The sequence below is a fragment of the Topomyia yanbarensis genome, chromosome 3 (genome assembly GCF_030247195.1).
Source record: "Topomyia yanbarensis strain Yona2022 chromosome 3, ASM3024719v1, whole genome shotgun sequence".
Lineage (NCBI taxonomy): Eukaryota > Metazoa > Arthropoda > Insecta > Diptera > Culicidae > Topomyia > Topomyia yanbarensis.
In genome coordinates this window covers 250,552,129-250,570,574 of record NC_080672.1, presented here as the reverse complement: position 1 = coordinate 250,570,574, position 18,446 = coordinate 250,552,129, and the positions used below count along the sequence as shown (strand labels likewise).

The 18,446-nt window shown below is 37.4% G+C and overlaps 1 protein-coding gene across 3 annotated transcripts in view; it reads right to left on the bottom strand.

The window, feature by feature from the left end:
• Positions 1-17,592, bottom strand: part of LOC131687614 (hillarin) — a 60,940-nt gene extending 43,348 nt beyond the window's left edge. For 2 of the 3 annotated variants that reach the window (XM_058971699.1, XM_058971701.1), the window contains exons 1-3: positions 17,422-17,592; positions 15,238-15,967; positions 3,997-4,141 (exon numbers count right to left, since the gene is read on the bottom strand). In XM_058971699.1, coding sequence (XP_058827682.1) covers positions 3,997-4,141; positions 15,238-15,426 — 334 coding nt within the window. In that variant the 5' untranslated portion in view covers positions 15,427-15,967; positions 17,422-17,592. Of the gene's footprint in view, positions 1-3,996; positions 4,142-15,237; positions 15,968-17,210; positions 17,348-17,421 lie in introns of those variants that run through there. The other variant, XM_058971700.1, reaches the window with a different exon arrangement.
• Between the last annotated feature and the right edge of the window lie 854 nt (positions 17,593-18,446).

Here is an 18,446-nt window from a genome sequence, read left to right as displayed (position 1 = left end):
ATTGGTCTCCCGAAACCGTTGCTTACTGTTTATCACGTTGTTTCCCTTCTAAGGCGGTCATGAGCTGCGTTACCACGTATTTACGTCGCTTGTCATACTGTAGACGACATTATCCGGGTTGAGGCCCTGCCCATTTCAAGCACCTCTCTGCGTATTGCCTGGAAACTCGAATATGCGCCGGTGTCTCCTTGACGTTCTCAAACTTCAAGCAAAGCGGTGACCTTGCGTGCTCGAACCGATGAAAATACCTTATGGAGCCGGGGCCAGACAGCTGTGAGATGGAAGTCCACCTCTCCGTGCTTTCTATTGACCCACGGTGACAGGTTTGGGATGAGTCGATAGGTCCACCTTCCTTTCTCTGTATTGTCCCAGTCCTGCTACCACGTCGCCATTGAATCGATTCTCATCGTCTCTCACACGTTTCAAGTGTTTCTTCAATTGTAGCAATCGTCCGCCAGGGTGTTGCTGATGGGGATCATCCCGGCGTTAACAACGATATTGTTCTGTATGCTTCCTATTCAGCTTTGTGCGGTTTCGCTTGGTTTTCAGCGCCGCACCCCATATCGCAGTATCGATGGCAGAACAGCAGATAGCTGACGTCTCGTGCTGCTTCGCGAACCGCCGACGTTTGACATGATTCTCGCTATTGCGTTCGTTGCATTTACCGACTTTTCGCAGGTGTAGTCGACGTGGTTGTTGAAGCTCAACCGGTTGTCTATTATCACTCCCAATTGTTTCAGTGCACGCTTCGATGCAATCACGTGCTCTCTGACGTCAATTTGCATCCGCTGAATCGCTTTGCAGTTTCTGACCAACAAGAAACCCCCCCACCTTCCGTCCCGTTCATCCAGTTCTTGATCGCGTCTATTATCTCCGGCATCGACACCTCCACTTTTCACTGTCTCACCAATATGTAACCCCCCTTTAGTGACACGTCGTTCGCGAAACTCACGATTTTCACTTCACTGGGCAGCCGCAGTCAAGACCCCATCGTACGTCCTGTTCCACTGAATTGGATCACATTTATCGTGCCAACAGCGCAGTATCGATCTCCTCTTCGCTCCTATTTAGATCCTCGAGCACTGTCCGAATTGCATCTACTGTCAATACACCTTTGCAGAATCCGAACTGCGTCTTTGACAGTCATCACTCGCCCTCTGTGCATTTTGTCAGCATGTTAAGGATGATTCTTTCCAAGCGTTTTCCGAGTGTATCCAGCAAAGCATTTCTTCGCCGTACGATGTCATTGGTCAGGTTGTTGAATTGTGCTTCGGGAAGTGACCCTCAAAGATTTTCTTCAGCTTACCCGCATTTCTACTGACGTCAACGGACCTTCATTTTCGCCATTACGACTCGGTGCGCGCACCCTAGGGATTGGCGTCTACTTTTCAGGGCGGCTCCTTGTGACAATCTGACTTACTTGATCTTGCGTTTTCAAGTTGCCTTCCCGAAACGCTGCCTTGCGCTTCTCTCTATCTGTGTCCGATACTGCTCTCTGAGCCCGCCTTTTGGCCCTGACACAAGTATCGCTTAGTAAACTAGCCAAAGCTGACGCTCGGAAAAAAATATTTTAAACAAAAAGCCAGGAGGGATCTGCAATCACTCGCCAATTAGTGACACCAACGTGCTGCGAACTAGACAATATATCCAAACTAACGCCAAATTGGCGCCAGTTGGACACCAAATCCAAAGAGTTCACACAACACAGGTGAACGCCTGGCTGGTACCGAGTGATGTCTCGGTTAACCTAACACAGAAGCGCTAGGTCGCTGACGAGTATGATCAAACGAACTCTTGTCTGCTATATTTCACTCTGAATTGGTTAAAACCGTCTTTATGTATGAAGGGCACAAAAGCTAACCATAATTAGTCCTAGTGTTTGCGTTTCGACTTCTTCTCTTCAGAACCACGGTACTTGACCAAAGCACCGAGCTGACACTAGTCCAAAATTGGAAAAACTACTTGTGAACACACTAAACGATTTCGTCAGCCCGGTACATTGGTCAAGTGGTGTGGTTCTAAGAGACGAAGTCGAAACGTAAACACCTAGACTAATTATAGTTAGGTTTTGTGCCCTTCATGCATAAAGACGCTTTTAATCCAGTTTTATCCTTATGGAATAATATAGCATTTTGCTTGCATTCGCCTGCTTAACTGAAAATAAGGTTTGATTTCAGTATGTCTCATCAGCAAACAGAACCTCTTCACTTACGGGACATCTTAAGCTTCCAATTTGTTACTAGCGTCAGCCCGGTGCATTGTTCAAGTGCCGTGGTTCTGAAGAGGCAAAGTCGATACGCAAACACCAGAAAGGCAATACTAAACTAAAACTGATTAAGCCAATTGAATAAAATTCATTTTTATTTTAAGTGTTGCAGCGTTGACACGTTGCTCATCAATTTCTTTGCTGGCGAATCATTGTATATAAGGGCAACATGTAGGGTAAGGTGGGGCAAATCCGACCGTTGGGTAAACCCGACGCCCCTCTCTTAACGAAAATCGGAAGCGCTACGCGAACTAATATCATTGTTGTCGTTTCTAGCATCGAAAATAATCATAATGTTGGCATGTCAGCATTTCATTAGTCTACATTGAGATGTTCAAACGACAAAAAGTGTGATTTTACAACTTTTGATTTGATTTTTTGTGCATTATTGACTACAGGATATTTCTGATTGTTAAAGTGAATGCATAAAAAAACGTAAGTGGATTTAAATTCTTTGATTAAAGTCCTACAAAGCGCATATATGGATAGAGTCCATCTTTTTTCATATTTTTTTAATTGCATCGTAATGAAAAATGACGCGGTGGAGCAAATCCGACCTCAAAATAGTGAGGTAAATCCGACCGCTTTTTTGCTAAGAAAATGTGTATCTAAGAAATTGAAATATATTTCTATTATTTTTAGCACAATGGTTATGTGTTTTTATTAGTGTTTTGCACAATGGTTCATAATTACAAAAGAAAGACACAAAAACGTGATAATTACAAACGAAAGACACTAATGATGCTCCGAGGCAAATGGAAATATCTTTACGTGCTACTGCTCGTGATTTGGACATTTCCAGATTGACAATGAATTTCATTTTCTTCGTGTTACAATTCAATAATAAAAACAGCAATCATTGAAAAACCATAAGATTTGGGTAATATCTGCACTAACTCAACCAAAAACATAGACGGTCGAGTTTATCCCGCCATTTTTGAAAACAGCAAAACTGAACTTTTTCGTAAAACACTTGTATCTCAAAATTTTCCCAAAGTACGAATAAAATGCTATACATAGAAAGTTGCGCAGAACCTTTAATTTGGTATATAAAACGACTTGACCCGATGTAAAATGTGCATTTTACAGCCAAAACCGTTTACCAGGTCGGAATTGCCCCACCTTACCCTTGTAATAGACATTTCCAAAATTATAGTGAATATAACCAACCATGGAAGCATAGTTTAGAGAAATGAAAAACGCACAATTGCACCATGGACCAAAGTAGTTTAAGTTTTGTTTGGGACATTGAAAATCTTTTGACCACTGAATTTTCCGAACGAACTGGACTCAGGAGCAGAACAAATCCCAACATTACCAGGATTTTGGAGCTCCTACTAAACCATCGTGAATTATTTGCCCACTTAAACGTCGATTTTTTGGAGTATAATGTTTCGCTTGTGCTCAAAAGAAGGGTTGGTTGCAGCTTGCTTTGAACAGTACCCACGTGCGATCATCCGTGGACAATAGTAAATTGCAGAAAAACAAAACACCTTACGCCCACTGAACTTAAAGAGTATGCTAATTCAACCTTGAATGCACATGCTCGATTCCTATAGTAACTAATAATATACCTCCATACTCTGTATATAATTGTGGTTTGCAGAAAACAACCCAAGTAAATCCGATTCGTGATCGATACTCATGTTTTCATTTTACGATTCAATGCCGATGAACGACGAAGGAGGCGTTTAAATATCATATATAGTGAATAGTGTTACACCACTTACCATCGATGCTATCGTTTCGATGACCCCGTATCTGCTCATTGACGTAGTTTGTGCTCTTAGGTACATTCAGCGCTTGCCGGATGCCAACCGATGTCTGATCCAAATGACCCGGACCACTCTTTGGCACATGAGAACAGCAGTAGACCTGTGAATGAAAGAATATGGAAACGTTTATCCTGTTGTAATGTAGCAGAATTAAAATATTTGTAGAAATAGAGTGTTAACTTGCTGAATAGTCAAAGTTCATATAGATTTTTGAATTAGCAATCCAGATTTCCATGATCGCTAAACTAGAATATAGCGAGGTATACAAACACCACGCCACATAGTTGGTTTTATAAAAAATCTAACAACAGCATATTAGTGTACGAGGAATTACATCAAAAATATCTTGTTTAATGTGCAATTCAATAAATTCAATTGAATTATAGAATTGTCAGAATTGTCGCAGTTGTTTCATCTATTAATTCTGTTTTTTCATATTTAGGCTATTCGGTGTATTTTTATAGGTTAGGAATTGGTCTGTTTTTGTAATAAAGAACTCTTCCTCTGACACTTCAAAACAAAATTTCGATTCCTTTCTCAAGGAATCGAAATTTTGGTATTCTCTTGTCGGTTAATTCTTGCATGGCTGTAAAGTTCTGCCTGCTTCTGGTTTCGGTTCATGACGGTTCATCGTCGCACTAAAGCTGTAGGGATCAATCGATTTAAATTGGACCAACAACTTTCTCAAACATAATATTAGGCTAAGTTATTTAGTTTTAGCAAAAGGTTTGAATTCCTTCTAAATGCTAAATACATTTGGCGAATGTATACCACTCTCTAAACAACCTTCGCTCAAGTCCGTTAAAAGCGCATGTGATAGTACATATTTAGTCTTCTGTTAAGTTAAGGTTCCTCTAGAACCTCAAATCGCGAATTTGTGCAACGAGGTGTTACTCCCCCGTTAGTCAGCTCGTCAATTAACTTGTTTGAGTGAGCTTGCATCTGCTTGCCAGATTCATCAGAATATACCAACAGCCAGTCAGTTAGGTCAGATATGAACAGGCATTCAACAAAGAGTAACACCCAGCGGGGGCGGGTATAACGTAATTGGTAAATCGATTGCCTTGTACGCAGCTCACTTGGGTTCGATTCCCAACCCCGCACATGGGGTTAGAGATTTTTCCAAAAGAGATTTCTCTAACACGAAAAGAGGCGGTTGGCCCTAAGGTTAAAACCTCACTAATCAAACAAAGTAACCCCCACTTTCTTTAAAATTGACATTTTTGGTTTTTTTTAATAAATCTAAGTAATACACGTGTACTGTTAGTTTAGAAATACGAAAATTAATTTTGTTTTTTTTTGCTATTAGCAATCAAATTTGATCAAAGAGGTGACCCCAGTACTAGCTGGCGTCCAAAAGGGTGTAAACCCACGTTGACCCTTATGGCAACTCTCGTTCGTTTTCCGCTGCTTTAAGAAAAAGTAGTTAATCTAGAAGTTACACCTAAACGTTGACGTTTCGGCCCGAATGGTCGTTTATGAAGGTGAGTGTCGCTGAAATACTTGCTATGTATAGCTATTTTCTATTTAATGTATGTTTCTTGCACAAATGTATAATGTTGAGCGTATTTTTTTTCGAAAATTCCAGTGATGACAATGTCCCTACATTGAAAATTAGCCGATAAATATGGGATCAAAATAAAAACAGCAGAATGGTGGTCGGAAAATGAAAGGAAAACGTGGCATCAATTATTATCATTCGTTTCAGAGGTATTGTGTCTTCGAAAACGTTGCTGTAGCGCTTTATTTGATCACAGTTCCGAATTCAGTCGCTAGGGCGGAGTGTAACGAACTTTTTTGATAAAGCTAGGTAGAAGTATGGTGTTTTCGAGAATGTTGAAGGTCATATCATTATAAATATATCTTCAGAAGATGCAAATAATGTAGGTCGTTTTTATAATATATGATCTTAATAGCAATTATTAGCTATTTCTTATCTAACTGTGTTTTATTTTTCAGCATATTTCTCCACTAGATCGTGAAGAACAGTTTCTAGTACTGCGAGAGCAGCAAGTTTGCTTAAAGACAATTTCCTAATACTGTTCTGTATCTACAGAGTGTTTTTATAATGTAGGTGTAGGTCGACCGACAAAATCGAGTGCTTCGCGGTCGACCGATTAATTACCCGACTAAATTGGGATTCGTCGGTGAACAATTTTCGTCTGCATATTAATCCCAAGATTTAATATGTGTATATCTGGTTCCAGTTTTAACTATCAACTAATCGGCCGGATTATTTGGTTGAAATAAATTGATCTGAACAGACGCTCTCGTTAAACTCCCTTAAGAGTCGACCGATTAGTCGATTGCACCGACTCACGCCGTTGGCTCAAGGCGTAATAGTAATAAGACAAAATACTGTTGCATGTTACTCCTGTGGCGGATCCAGGGGGTTCGGACCCTCCCCCCGAAAATTTTCAACTTGTTGAGAAATTTTAAATCAGTTATCATTTTACTCAACTCAAAATCGTTTCAATTTGATCACCAAAACTGATTACCATTAAATGAGACTTTGACGTATAATGTATTAAACAATGTTCATTCCAAAATCAAAAAAACCAAAAAAATTTGGGACCCCTCCCGAAATTTTTCGATTTACATGTAAACCATTAATAAATCACGTAGACCAAAATTTTGCATTTTTTGACCCCATTTCTCTCTTCGTAAACTTTAAATAGACTTACCAGTCTCCCTCCCCCTAATATACATAGACTTCGTAAACCAGCACATCTTCTGATAAAATAATTTGATGTTGAATCTTCCTAGAAGTAATTAAGGAGAATTTACTATTCAAAAAAATTCAGTTTGAGACTTAATGTCTTCTGTCTTTGTTGAAGACATGAATGATCCATGTGTTCAGGGAGTTGTTTTTGACCAGTGTTTACAACAATAAAATTCACATTTTATCAAAAGCATGAGTTTATGAGGCTCACAATTAAAAGTTTTTTTTTCGAAAAACCTGTTTTATCCACCTAGTGGTGCAATTGTGCCTTTCTCATTTGTTTAAACTACGATTCCATGGCTCATTATGTTCAATACAATGGTGGAAATTTATATTACATATTCAGTACGGTTTGCACATAGTACATACAATAGATCGACAGCCACGATTTTCAGATACTATGTGTCGACACTGAAATATCGCTTAAAACCAGCGGCGAATCAAGGAGGAAGATCCGTTAAGAAATTTTAAACTAGTTATAATTTTAAAGTAGTAATCCCTTACTGCATACTCCTATCTAAGCCTATATAAGCCAAAAAATTAAGTTGACGATTTTTAGAGCGATTGCATAACCTTTCTATATGAGAAAGACAAAAATGTGCCAAAGTCAAAAAAGTCAATTTTCGTCAAAAAATTTTTTTTCGAGATTACATCAAATCTCAACGTTTCATGCATTTTAAAGTCATTTGTCATCCAAAATACAAATTCGATTTTGAAATGTTCCCTTACTCCCCCCTTTGTGAATTATTTATTTCAGTTTATATGGGAATTTGCTGTGTGGTCGCACTCTTCAACCCGTATCTCCGGATCAGAAGTGCAATCAACAAAAAATTCAATAGCAGCCGATGGGAAGGTTGTACCTTTCATTTGAGACTAAGTTTGTGCAAATCGGTCCAGCCATCTCTGAGAAACAGAGGTGATATTTTTTCCACATACACACATGCATACGCACACACATACAGACATTTTCCGATCTCGACGAATTGAGTCGAATGGCATATGACCGGACCGTGATTGGGCTCACGATTTTTAGAGCGATTGCATAACCAAAAAATAGGTTCGAAGAACATTTCGTAGATATCGCTTTACAGCTCTATATGCTCCCTAAATGTAGTATTCAAAACTTCAACAAAGTTGTTTTAAATGACAGTTTCAACAAATTTACTCAAGGTACGAAATCTGTCATCAATTTTTTGAATAAATAATTCTCCGAAATTACTTCTAGGAGAATTAATTACTCACATTATTATATCGGAAGATACTCTGTTTTACGTTGGAAAACTTCTTCGAAGTCCTAAAACTTCAAAGATAATGCTTTCGGAAATCTATTATTTTGACAGTAGGAAAAGTTTTCATTTGCTTCACTTTATAAATGCATATTCTTTGACTTTATTAACATATTATAAAACAAAACTATCCATGGAGGTTTTAATGCTGTTCTTATTGTTTGTAGACACAATATTTTATCACAGATGCATCAAATTGTGTTATTTTAGAAAAATCACCGAGTTTATCAAACACCTACCAAACCAAACATCATCAAGTAACGGCGCCGGTGGTTGAATGGTAAGCCTTACCGCCACTCATTCCAGTTGTCCTGGGTTCAATTCCAGCGAGGTCATTGAGATTTTTCTGAGGTGAAAAAATCTGTGGTCACGTCTTCCTTCGGTAGGGAAGTAAAGCCTTTGGTCCCCGGTCCATGAGTTGATGGATCGATATCTCGTCCAGATAGTGGAGTCACCTCTCTGACGTCGGTAAAGAAGAAGTAGAATCCAACTTCTGTACTTACTAACAAATATCCTCCTCCTGTGATACTTGTGGAGTGCGCAGTAGTATATACGGCCTCTAGCAAAAGCAAGCGTCGGACTAACAATTCCTTTCCATTCCTTCTGCGATCTACGTTCGGGCCTGGCCGGCGCCGGTATTGATCAATGAACACTTTTGGATTACCAGGAGTTGCACATTGAAAGATGTTTCGCTACTCCCAAGCATAATTATCTACTGATTCCTTGTGCAACTTCAGCTAGTCCAGATCGATAACGGAGTAGCAGGCAGCTCAAGCTCACCTACCAAACCAAACATCAGCAAGATTTTGAAATAGTCAAAGTGCTTATAACAGCATAGTGTGTGAGTGTGCATTAGACCTCTCCACATTTTTAAAAAGTTTTGAAATATACATGGGTCAGCCCAAATTTTTGTTCTACGTGTGAATTTAAGAAGTTTCGCCAAAAATGACTTAATTTGGACATGATTTAGAGGTGTCTCCAATCAAAAATCGTGTTTTTGCTATGTTTCCGTAGTAAGATCACTTACACTCTGATTTAATAGGCCCTACATGCCAACATATCATGAAATGTTGTTCCTTAGAGATATTTTAACATGTTTTAACAGGTCAACATAGCTCTAATCGCAATAGAAAATTTGTTAATTAAATTTTTATATAGAAAAGAATTTCAAAACCAAAAAAAAATACTACTAATTTTTCTTGTTTTTGATATACTTTTCTATATAAAAATCCAGTTAACATATTTGTATTGCGATTAGAGCTATGTTCACCTGTTAAAACATGTTAAGATATGTCTAAGGAACAATATTTGATAATATGTGGGCATGTAGGGCCTATTAAATCAAAATGTAAGTGATCTTACTACGGAAACATAGCAAAAAACACAATTTTTGATTGGAGACATCTCTAAATCATGTCCAAATTAAGTCAGTGCCCAAATCACTTGAGTCGATCTTCTGTAACTTGGTCAAATCCCACGAATTTTGAACTGGAAAGCTTGTGGTTGAAATTTCGAACCAATTCAAGAATCCATAGGTTACTTCAATTTTGTGTTATTATGATGAATCTTTAAAACGTCGTTCAGTAATGAGATATTACCATGGCAATTTCACAACAGTCGAATAAATATAAGAGTTATCGTAAACGTTAATATTATTTGTTTTAAAGTGATTATTTCGCAGATAACCTAATATATCACGATACCACGAATACATAGACCATTTAAATAAAAAAATAAAATTATATTAGATGAATTTCATAGCAGGATCTCGAGAACGTTGATATTGACGTCTTCGAACATTCTTCAAGTAAATCAGAAGTTGAAGATTTTTGATAATAACAGGGACCATCCATATACCACGTGGACAATTTGGGGTGGATAGGGGATAGGAGAAAGTACACGTTTGTCCATGGGGAGATAGGTGGAGATATGAGAAATTTCCACGAGGATTTTTCATTATATTTTTGTCTTTTATAAGATATTGATGCAAATTTGAATCGTCATTGGTGTGATTTTTCAGGATTGTGAAATAGTCAGTGTTTAGAACAGCTTAATGTATGAGTGTACCTGCATGTGTTAAAATTGAAAACATTGATAACATGATTTCGATCGACTTTAATAAAACTCGTGTGAGACCCACAGTTCAACAATTAGTTAAAGTTAAAATGGAGCTTAATCTCGCTAAAGTACATTCAGGTACACCACCTTAAAAACTGTGTTAAGAAGTTAAGCACAGGTAGAAAACTTCATTGCAAAGAACAACATGCAAAACGAAGTCGAATTTAATAACACCAGAATCAAGATCCCCGTGCATATGGTGCGTATCCATGATTTGGTCCCGCGCACGAATTACGAATGACACCTGGAGACATTTTTTCAACGGCATTCCCAACGGCGTTTGTATTGTGAGGATGCGAGTGACTAAACCAATACCTTTTTACATGACTATCGAATGCAAACCATCGAGGGAAGGCGTGACCTATAAGCAAACCGCTGATCATATATCCCGGGCAAACCCCAACATGCCAATTCTGTAACCATACAGCTCACTACGGAAAAACATGCGCCGAAGCAACTAGTCAAAACTCATCTATTACAATCAACTCTAACAAGCAGCCACCGACACCTTCAGATAAACCAAAAACAACGATCCAATTAACCAATAATGCAGGTGCAACGACCACGAAAACCGCTCCCTAACCAACCGCCAAGGAAAAGGATCTCAACACGCAGCAGCAAACAGCGTCAACAAGATCTGGCAGACCGATATTCTTAGCATTTTTTTAAATTTTTACTTATTGTAAAAAATTAAAAGACCCACGGGTCAGTTGTACTCACGCATTGAGCCGTTTCAAATAAATCTTTAGATTAAAAAAAAACAAAAAATCAGAGGAAATCGCATGTAAAAGAAAATTCCAAGAAGAACTTTTCTGTCTAAATCACTTGATTTAATCCTCTGAATCTTGGTTAAAACCCACTAATTTTGGATTTGAAAGCTTGTGGTTGACATTACAAGCCAATTCAAGAATACATATGTTACTTATATTTTGTGTTAATATGATGAATCTTTTAAACGTAAATATAAAAGATCATACTCGTTCAGAAATGAAATATTTCCATGTAAGTTTCATAAAAGGCTAAAGAAGTGTATGATATTCTGTGGTTGAATTTTAAAAGATTTTCAGTAAGTCCTTTTGCATCATAGTAGTTTAACACATTGTGAAATTTTCTTTTTTAAGAAATGATCCAAAAAAGTCCACGTGGCGTGGACATCGTAAGCGGGTAAAGGAATTGTCCACGCTTATCCACGGTGGAGGAGGAGAGGGCCAAAAACGAAGGTTTTTTGTCCAAGTAGTATGTGGTCCCATAGTTGTCAATAATAGTAATTGAAGTATAAAATTTTGTCTGGCGAAAAATGGAAGGGGAGGGTGAATTTGAAACATCCTAGTGGAGTGGGGATGATAAAATCAACAAAAATTTGCAATATGCTTGCAGGGAAAGTGTATTTTAGAATATTTTTTTCTTTACTGCGAGACATGGTTTTTGAATGGCCTCGAAACAAATAATATTCTATAACGAATATCACGTAATATTGATGGCAGAGCAATGGGATTAAGGCCAAGTTCCCTCTGGGTTGTGCAAAACTGAGAAGCAACATCAATTTAGGCACAGAGAACATCAATCTCAAACGTAAAAGTTGAGAAAAAAATTACGGCGCATCCAAACGTAATTGTGATGATACCACCACAGGTGGCTCTGTCATTATTCCGTTTAGTGAGTGAGTTTTACTGAATTGACAGTGACAGTGACCGTCATAATTTTATTGAGATATGCCAGCACGGTGACCGTAGTATTCTAGCATATATTAGTTCAAATTGCAAAACAATTATTTTAAACTTGCTTGTTCGAACCTGGATGTCTGTTCTTTGTGATTTTGCTGTACCATAATAAAATTTTAAATTGAATTAGCAGGTTGTGTAGCCGAGGGGAGAGGCATTTAACAAAGTTAGGATAAATTGGAAAGAGGAGGAGAGGACGTCAGTTGTGGACGATCTTATCTAACAATTTCCACTATATTAAACAAGTATAGTGGTGTTATAACATGATAATTCAGTCTGGTGCAACAATCATATGGCCTGCGTTAAGCCAAACCGAGCTAAGCGCCATAATTTTTTTCGTGTATTTTTCGTACCAAAATTAATTTTTCGATAACTTATCATTTACATAGAAAGTTAAAGAACACTGGCTTGCTTTCGTTTGCTATTTGGGTTCCCAAAACATAACAGATCTTAGAGTTCCTGGTGCTACATTGGATGCTGGAGCGATTTTAGATAAAGTACCTCAAAATGGCGCTTGGTCCTCTTTGGCTTAACACAGGCCATATATACATACTAGAACAGGATAAATAACTGGCCGAATAATGGCAGGAAAATTAATATTCGTGGACATTATGGTTACCAGCGCACTGATTTACTTAATAGTCGATTGATCTACTTCAGACCTAGGGGACTCAACAGGAGATCAGGAAAAAGACAGAAGCTGAATCAATGCGAAATATTAATTGCATCACTGACGACTTAGCACGCGTTGTTAGCAGCATAATACATTGGATATCAAGTAGCTAAAAGAAAAATAAAAATAGACTGACCCGAATGTAAACACGTCTATTTCTACTTACTACCTAATTCTCAAACGATTATAGATATCAGACTAGCTCACAGTTTCACCAATACTCCCACGGCCGGCTGTTTGGAATTCAAATTGCTGTAGTTTAGGTAAAGTAAGGTAAGGTTTAAGTTGTAAGTCTTTATATTTAAACATTCTTGAGCCTTGGATTTTCAAAAAAAAAATTCGATTGGTCTTATAATAACTGAAGCAAAGCACTTCTACAGCAGACGACCTGGTAAAATATTTGGTATGTTGAGATCTGCGCTGATTTTTTAACAAGATCTTCCCAAATTAATTCCAAATATTTACAAAGAAAAATGTCAAGTTTGAAATTCTATTAGTGCAAATTTGCTATGCTTCTTGTCCGGCACAGTATTCCTAGTGGTTGATTCTGGAACCTTTTGACAGCGATTTGCTTACAATTTTCTCTTCAGGTCTCGTGAAAATTTTTTGAAAATAGTCTTCTTGAACGATAAAAAACCATGGAAAAAAGGAGAGAATTAATTCTGCACAAAAGAAATGAAAAACCCGAGTATGATGATTGCGCGAAGAAGTTGAAAATTGCCAAATTGATTTCAAGGAATGTTTGTCTGATGTCCGGAAGGTGTCATCGGGTCATCGAAGCGGTATAGTGGACCACCAGGACGTCAAGAAAGCTAAACTAGGGCTTTCCGGCAGAGATGTGGCCAACAAACTCAGAGCTGTTCGCAGTACTGTTCGAAATAGACTCGGGTAGGTTTCTTACAGTAACGGGATATTAAGCAACCAAACTGGATCTGTATGATCGGGATCTAACCAAATTCAATGAATGTATATCTGAAATGATGATGAAAAGTATGTGAAATTTGACTTACAACAGCTTCCGGAACAGAAACTTTATTTGGACAAAGATCACGGAGATGTTACCAAGAAAGATAAATTTGTTTTGCAGGCAAGTTTGCCGGTGAGCTGATAACCTGGCGGGAAATTTGTAATTATGACCGCAAGACGTGTATTGGCTCATTAGGAGTGTTGGGAAGATTTGGCAAGTAGCCATCATAGTAAGAATACACAACAAGGGTACAGCGATAATGACGTAAACGTCCTTGTCAATGAGATGAACTCTCTAAACTGCCCAGAATTACACCCAATCTAAATCTGTATCATTTTCTTCTAGTAATGTTTATTCTAAATCATATTTTCGATTGAAAGCGTAGCGATTCCAGATTGGCTTTGTTTATGGCAAGATGCATAAGTTAAATGACGAATAATTCAAATTCTTCCAGTCAACTCATACGAAAACACAACTTTAATTATTTGTGACAAAAAAAAACATCCATGCATCAGTTTACGAGTTGTCAGTATTTGGTAAAAGGTCAATTTTATGAACATAAAAAAGCAAACATTGAAAAAAAATCATATTTGCAAAAAAACGTTTTGATTGTTTTGCTCTTAAGAGCGCGAGGAATTTGTTTCGTGGAAGATGATAAATTGGGTTGTAAATCTGACGTGAAATTTTTAACCCTCTGCTGCCAAACCCCGCCTTTTGGTGGGTTACGTGAAAATAGCTATAGAATATTCAAAACACGATTGTATGTTGTCACCACTATAGAAACCTCTTCACAACATTCCCACCTATCTTACAAATACATTGTTTCTAGTATATTCAGTTTATGTTGATTGAATCTTTGGTAAAATTTTGTCTACTTTCTGAATCTGTAATAATTTTTGACGCAGGCGTTCATTTGATAAAGTTATAACATATTTGTCAAATGAAGATTCGTCAAATTGTTCTAAGGTCACGGAAGTATGTGTCAATAGCTCTTTTAAGAAAATCGAAATTTGGGGGAAGCAGAGATTTGAAGTTAACTTTTTAACCTCATGCAAATGGAATGATAATAGGATCTGCGGAAATACTTTGGTTGCCTTTTTTGAGAAACTAGTTTCCGGTTTTGGGAAATAATTAAACAACGTAAGTTTCATTAAATGAATAGAATAACTTATTCTATCGAACCCTCGAGTTGACATAACTGAAAGTATTGGGACAGTAGCCAACGGGAGTATTATGTCTTGAGCTCTATGTGGCCTTTCTCAAAAAATCACACAAAAAGTGTATACCTCAGCTGATATATGAAATAGGAACTTATGAGGATTCTGCACGTGTTGCAAAATTTTTTATATTGAACCATTTTGAAGGATGTGTTATACATCGTTTTTTAATGATTAATTCCAAGTTAAAACATTTCGTCTCTCATGATTGAGCTTGTATAACCAAGCGGCACATGTTTTGATTCGCAACACTATGCTATGCTACAAGCACATTAATTTTTTGGATAGTTTTTTCTGTCATACTGTTATTGGAGCCATAAACGTAAATAGTAGCTAACATCAAATATAATTCACAGCTAGCGGAAGCGCTGATTTCTGTTAGAGCCGGTTGGCAGACACTTCCCTAAAGCTATATAGGTACATAGCAGTAACGGAGAAGTGGTTTTCCACCATAAGCAGGAAAAATATAAAATGCATGCAACATCAACTGACCTCTTTATCATCCTGATTGTGCTGGTTGTTGTAGTAAGTTTTCAGTGTCAGCTTGGTTCCGCATTTCTTACACTTGAAGCAACCCGAATGAAAGAAGGTAAAATCCTTGAGTGGTCCCACGCGGTCCACCTGGTAGACAATCTCGCTGCATCGTAAGCACGTTGACTCGTAGAAATTTGGACGATACATTTTTGCTCTCACCGATAAACCAACACGACACACAGTTTGTGGGTAATTAGGTACAACCACTTCTCCGTTTCACGCTCTTCTTCCAACAATTTTAATTTCCACTAGCTATATTTTTCTTCACCTGCGTATAAATTATCACTGTTCACTGTGCGGTACGACTGTGCAAGAGTCCATTTCGCTTATTTTGACGGTTTCACTTTTTTCTTCCTTTTCTTCACTTACACTTTCATTGATGATCACCGCGTGTGGTAATCGATTGGTTCTAATTTCAACCTTTATCGCGGCTTCGTGTTACATATTCACTCTACTATGCATTTTATGCTATTTCTTATTTCGATTTTCCATCTGATTCACTTAGGTTATTTCACCCGGACGGACGCCGTCTTTTTGTCTGGTCGTTTCTTCTCCCTGCTCTTTGCTGTTCGGATAGGTCGTCAAACAGCTTGGATTGGCCTTGTTATCGTTATTGCTTTAATATTTTTATTTCAACACAGTGAAACAAAAACTTTATCAGTGACGTTCTGTTGACTTGTTTACCTGCCTATCGTGTGATATAGAAGATAATAGGGAAGAGAAAGGAAATTATTATTAAATTATTATTATTTCTATTTGTAAATCATTATCGAATGTACAGTAATTCTTGTAATTATTTCTAGTTATTCATATATCCGTTGTCATCCTACTAATTTCAAGCCTATATTTTAGGAAAGTATCAATGATATCTGTTTGACATTATGAAGTAATGTTGAATAAACTATTATGAGTTAAACTTTATAATTGATAATATAATAAATGTCAATTTCAGTTCTTCATAATGTATATTAAAACTTTTTGAATGTGTGACTTTGATAAGCCAATGAGCTCAGATGTGAATAGAGTTTACCTTATTTTTAATATGCCACATCACATAATGGGCATTTTCTCATTTCCTTACTAACTTAGCTTTCAATAAGCTATCAACAACAAGGCTCTTTTTGCTCTTAGTTCATAAAGACTTTGCCGGAATTAAACTCCATTTTCCGACTGTGCACAGTAAATTAATTGGAAAGAAAGAATCTAGTTAAAACATTTTGTGTGTAAGTAGTCAGAAAAGTCAAGCCAGTTCATACCGTTTGTGATAGAAATCAAAAAGTGTGTGAAAACAAACATGTAAATAAGATGATATCATCAAATACATGCAGTCGGTGTGGGTCGAGTTGAAAGATGAAACTACGCTGACACGTAAAGTTTCGCGCATAAAGCAATCACGTTTCATATTTTCTCATTTTTGAATGTATGATGCGTTTTGTGTGCCACTTTTCTGTATGCTAATGCAATGCACAATACAATACAATTATTAAGTTCGCGAAATGACAACCCGCGCCCGTTGGCAGTCTTTAGTTCATTAGGTTGGCATGTGTGCCGAAAGAGACACTACATTATATACACGCAATGCTCCAAAAAGAGAAATGAACATAGCCAAATATGGACGAGAGCGTGCGAGAAGAAAATATCGGAAGACATCCTGCAAAGGCAGACGACGAACCTTGATTAAAGGGGAAACATCACTTGGAAAATGTGCCGACTGCATTCCGCGTAGTCGTACCATAATTTTATATCTATATCTAGGTCTTACCATAATTTTATATCTATATCTAGGGCGATGTATTTTGCAATTACTTGTTTATATGGCAGAATAATAATAATATAACTTGGCTCATTGTTTTTTTTCGATAGGATTTAGTGCCTGGTTGATATTATTACACAATATAATTAATAGCACAATTTTCATTTGCATTACTCACGCTTTTTCACAATTGAGTAGTTAATGGAACCAGTTTTGTCAAACAAATATATTTTCTGGAGCTTTATGACAAAGCTAGCTATACACGTTGTTAGTAATATAACAGATTTCGCTCTATGAAATCGTCTGAAAACAACTAATAAATCCAGATGAAAATGTTCGACAGTAACTACACTTCTTGTTATTCAATTTATTCGAATGCTGAATGTTACCTCTCGCGATACCGAATAGCTGCGCAGGAATTATTTCAAGCTGCAAAGAGTGGCTGTTTTTTTTTAATTTTATCAAAAAACTCGTTTCACTCCATTCCATTTTTCATGAGACCGAGCAAAGAGCTGTTTCGCTGGCTATTTCGCGATTTAACCATACACGTCTATACTGCTTCGAGGGACGACTTGTTACTACCATTTCGAGCAGTCGAGAAGAAAAGACGATGTTGACTTAAGTCAATTTTCTCATTTCACTTACATCCGCGCACACATACTAATACACTCTGTCTGAAGTTGAGCTTTTTCTGCGTTGCTCACAACATTCACTTAATACCTACATTATCAAATTAACTGTAAGTGTAGTGAAATGTTGTAACTAGTACGATGAATTTTGTCGGTGTGGTGATTTCATTGAGCGAAACGCTCACCCTACCATAAATGTATTCTCTCCTACCAACCACCCAGGTGAACAATTCCCCTACAAGGCTAAAATGCAGCAATAACTAGCTTTAGACCCTTTTCGTTGAATCTTTGTTGAGTTTGTTTATGGTTGACTGATTTCTTGCTTTTGTGCAACGGACTTCTTCGTTTTATGTAGAATGATTCTACAGTTAAGTTCACGTTACATACAATATATTCCTGCATTCGTACGTAACTACAAAATCTAATGAGTAATAGCAGTATCTTAACTCTTCAGTAGTCGCGGCATTATCTATATTTAGGCGAGTGGCTGAAGCAAGACAATATTGTATGAATGCCAGAACGTTGCACAGTGGCGGATTTCCTTGTGAACCTGGTCAAAAATTGAAAATTAATATTATTTAAGTGTAGCTGTATTTTGATAAAAAAAATTCGATTTAGAATTCAGGATCATGGAAAGTTATACTGACTAAACCTAATGTGCGGGGTTGAGAATCGAATCCTGGTCAGCTGCGTACAAGGTAATCGATTTACCAACTACGCTATGCCCGTTCCCATTATTTATTAGAATAGTTCCAGCAGTCGAACTATTCCCATATTAATTTTCG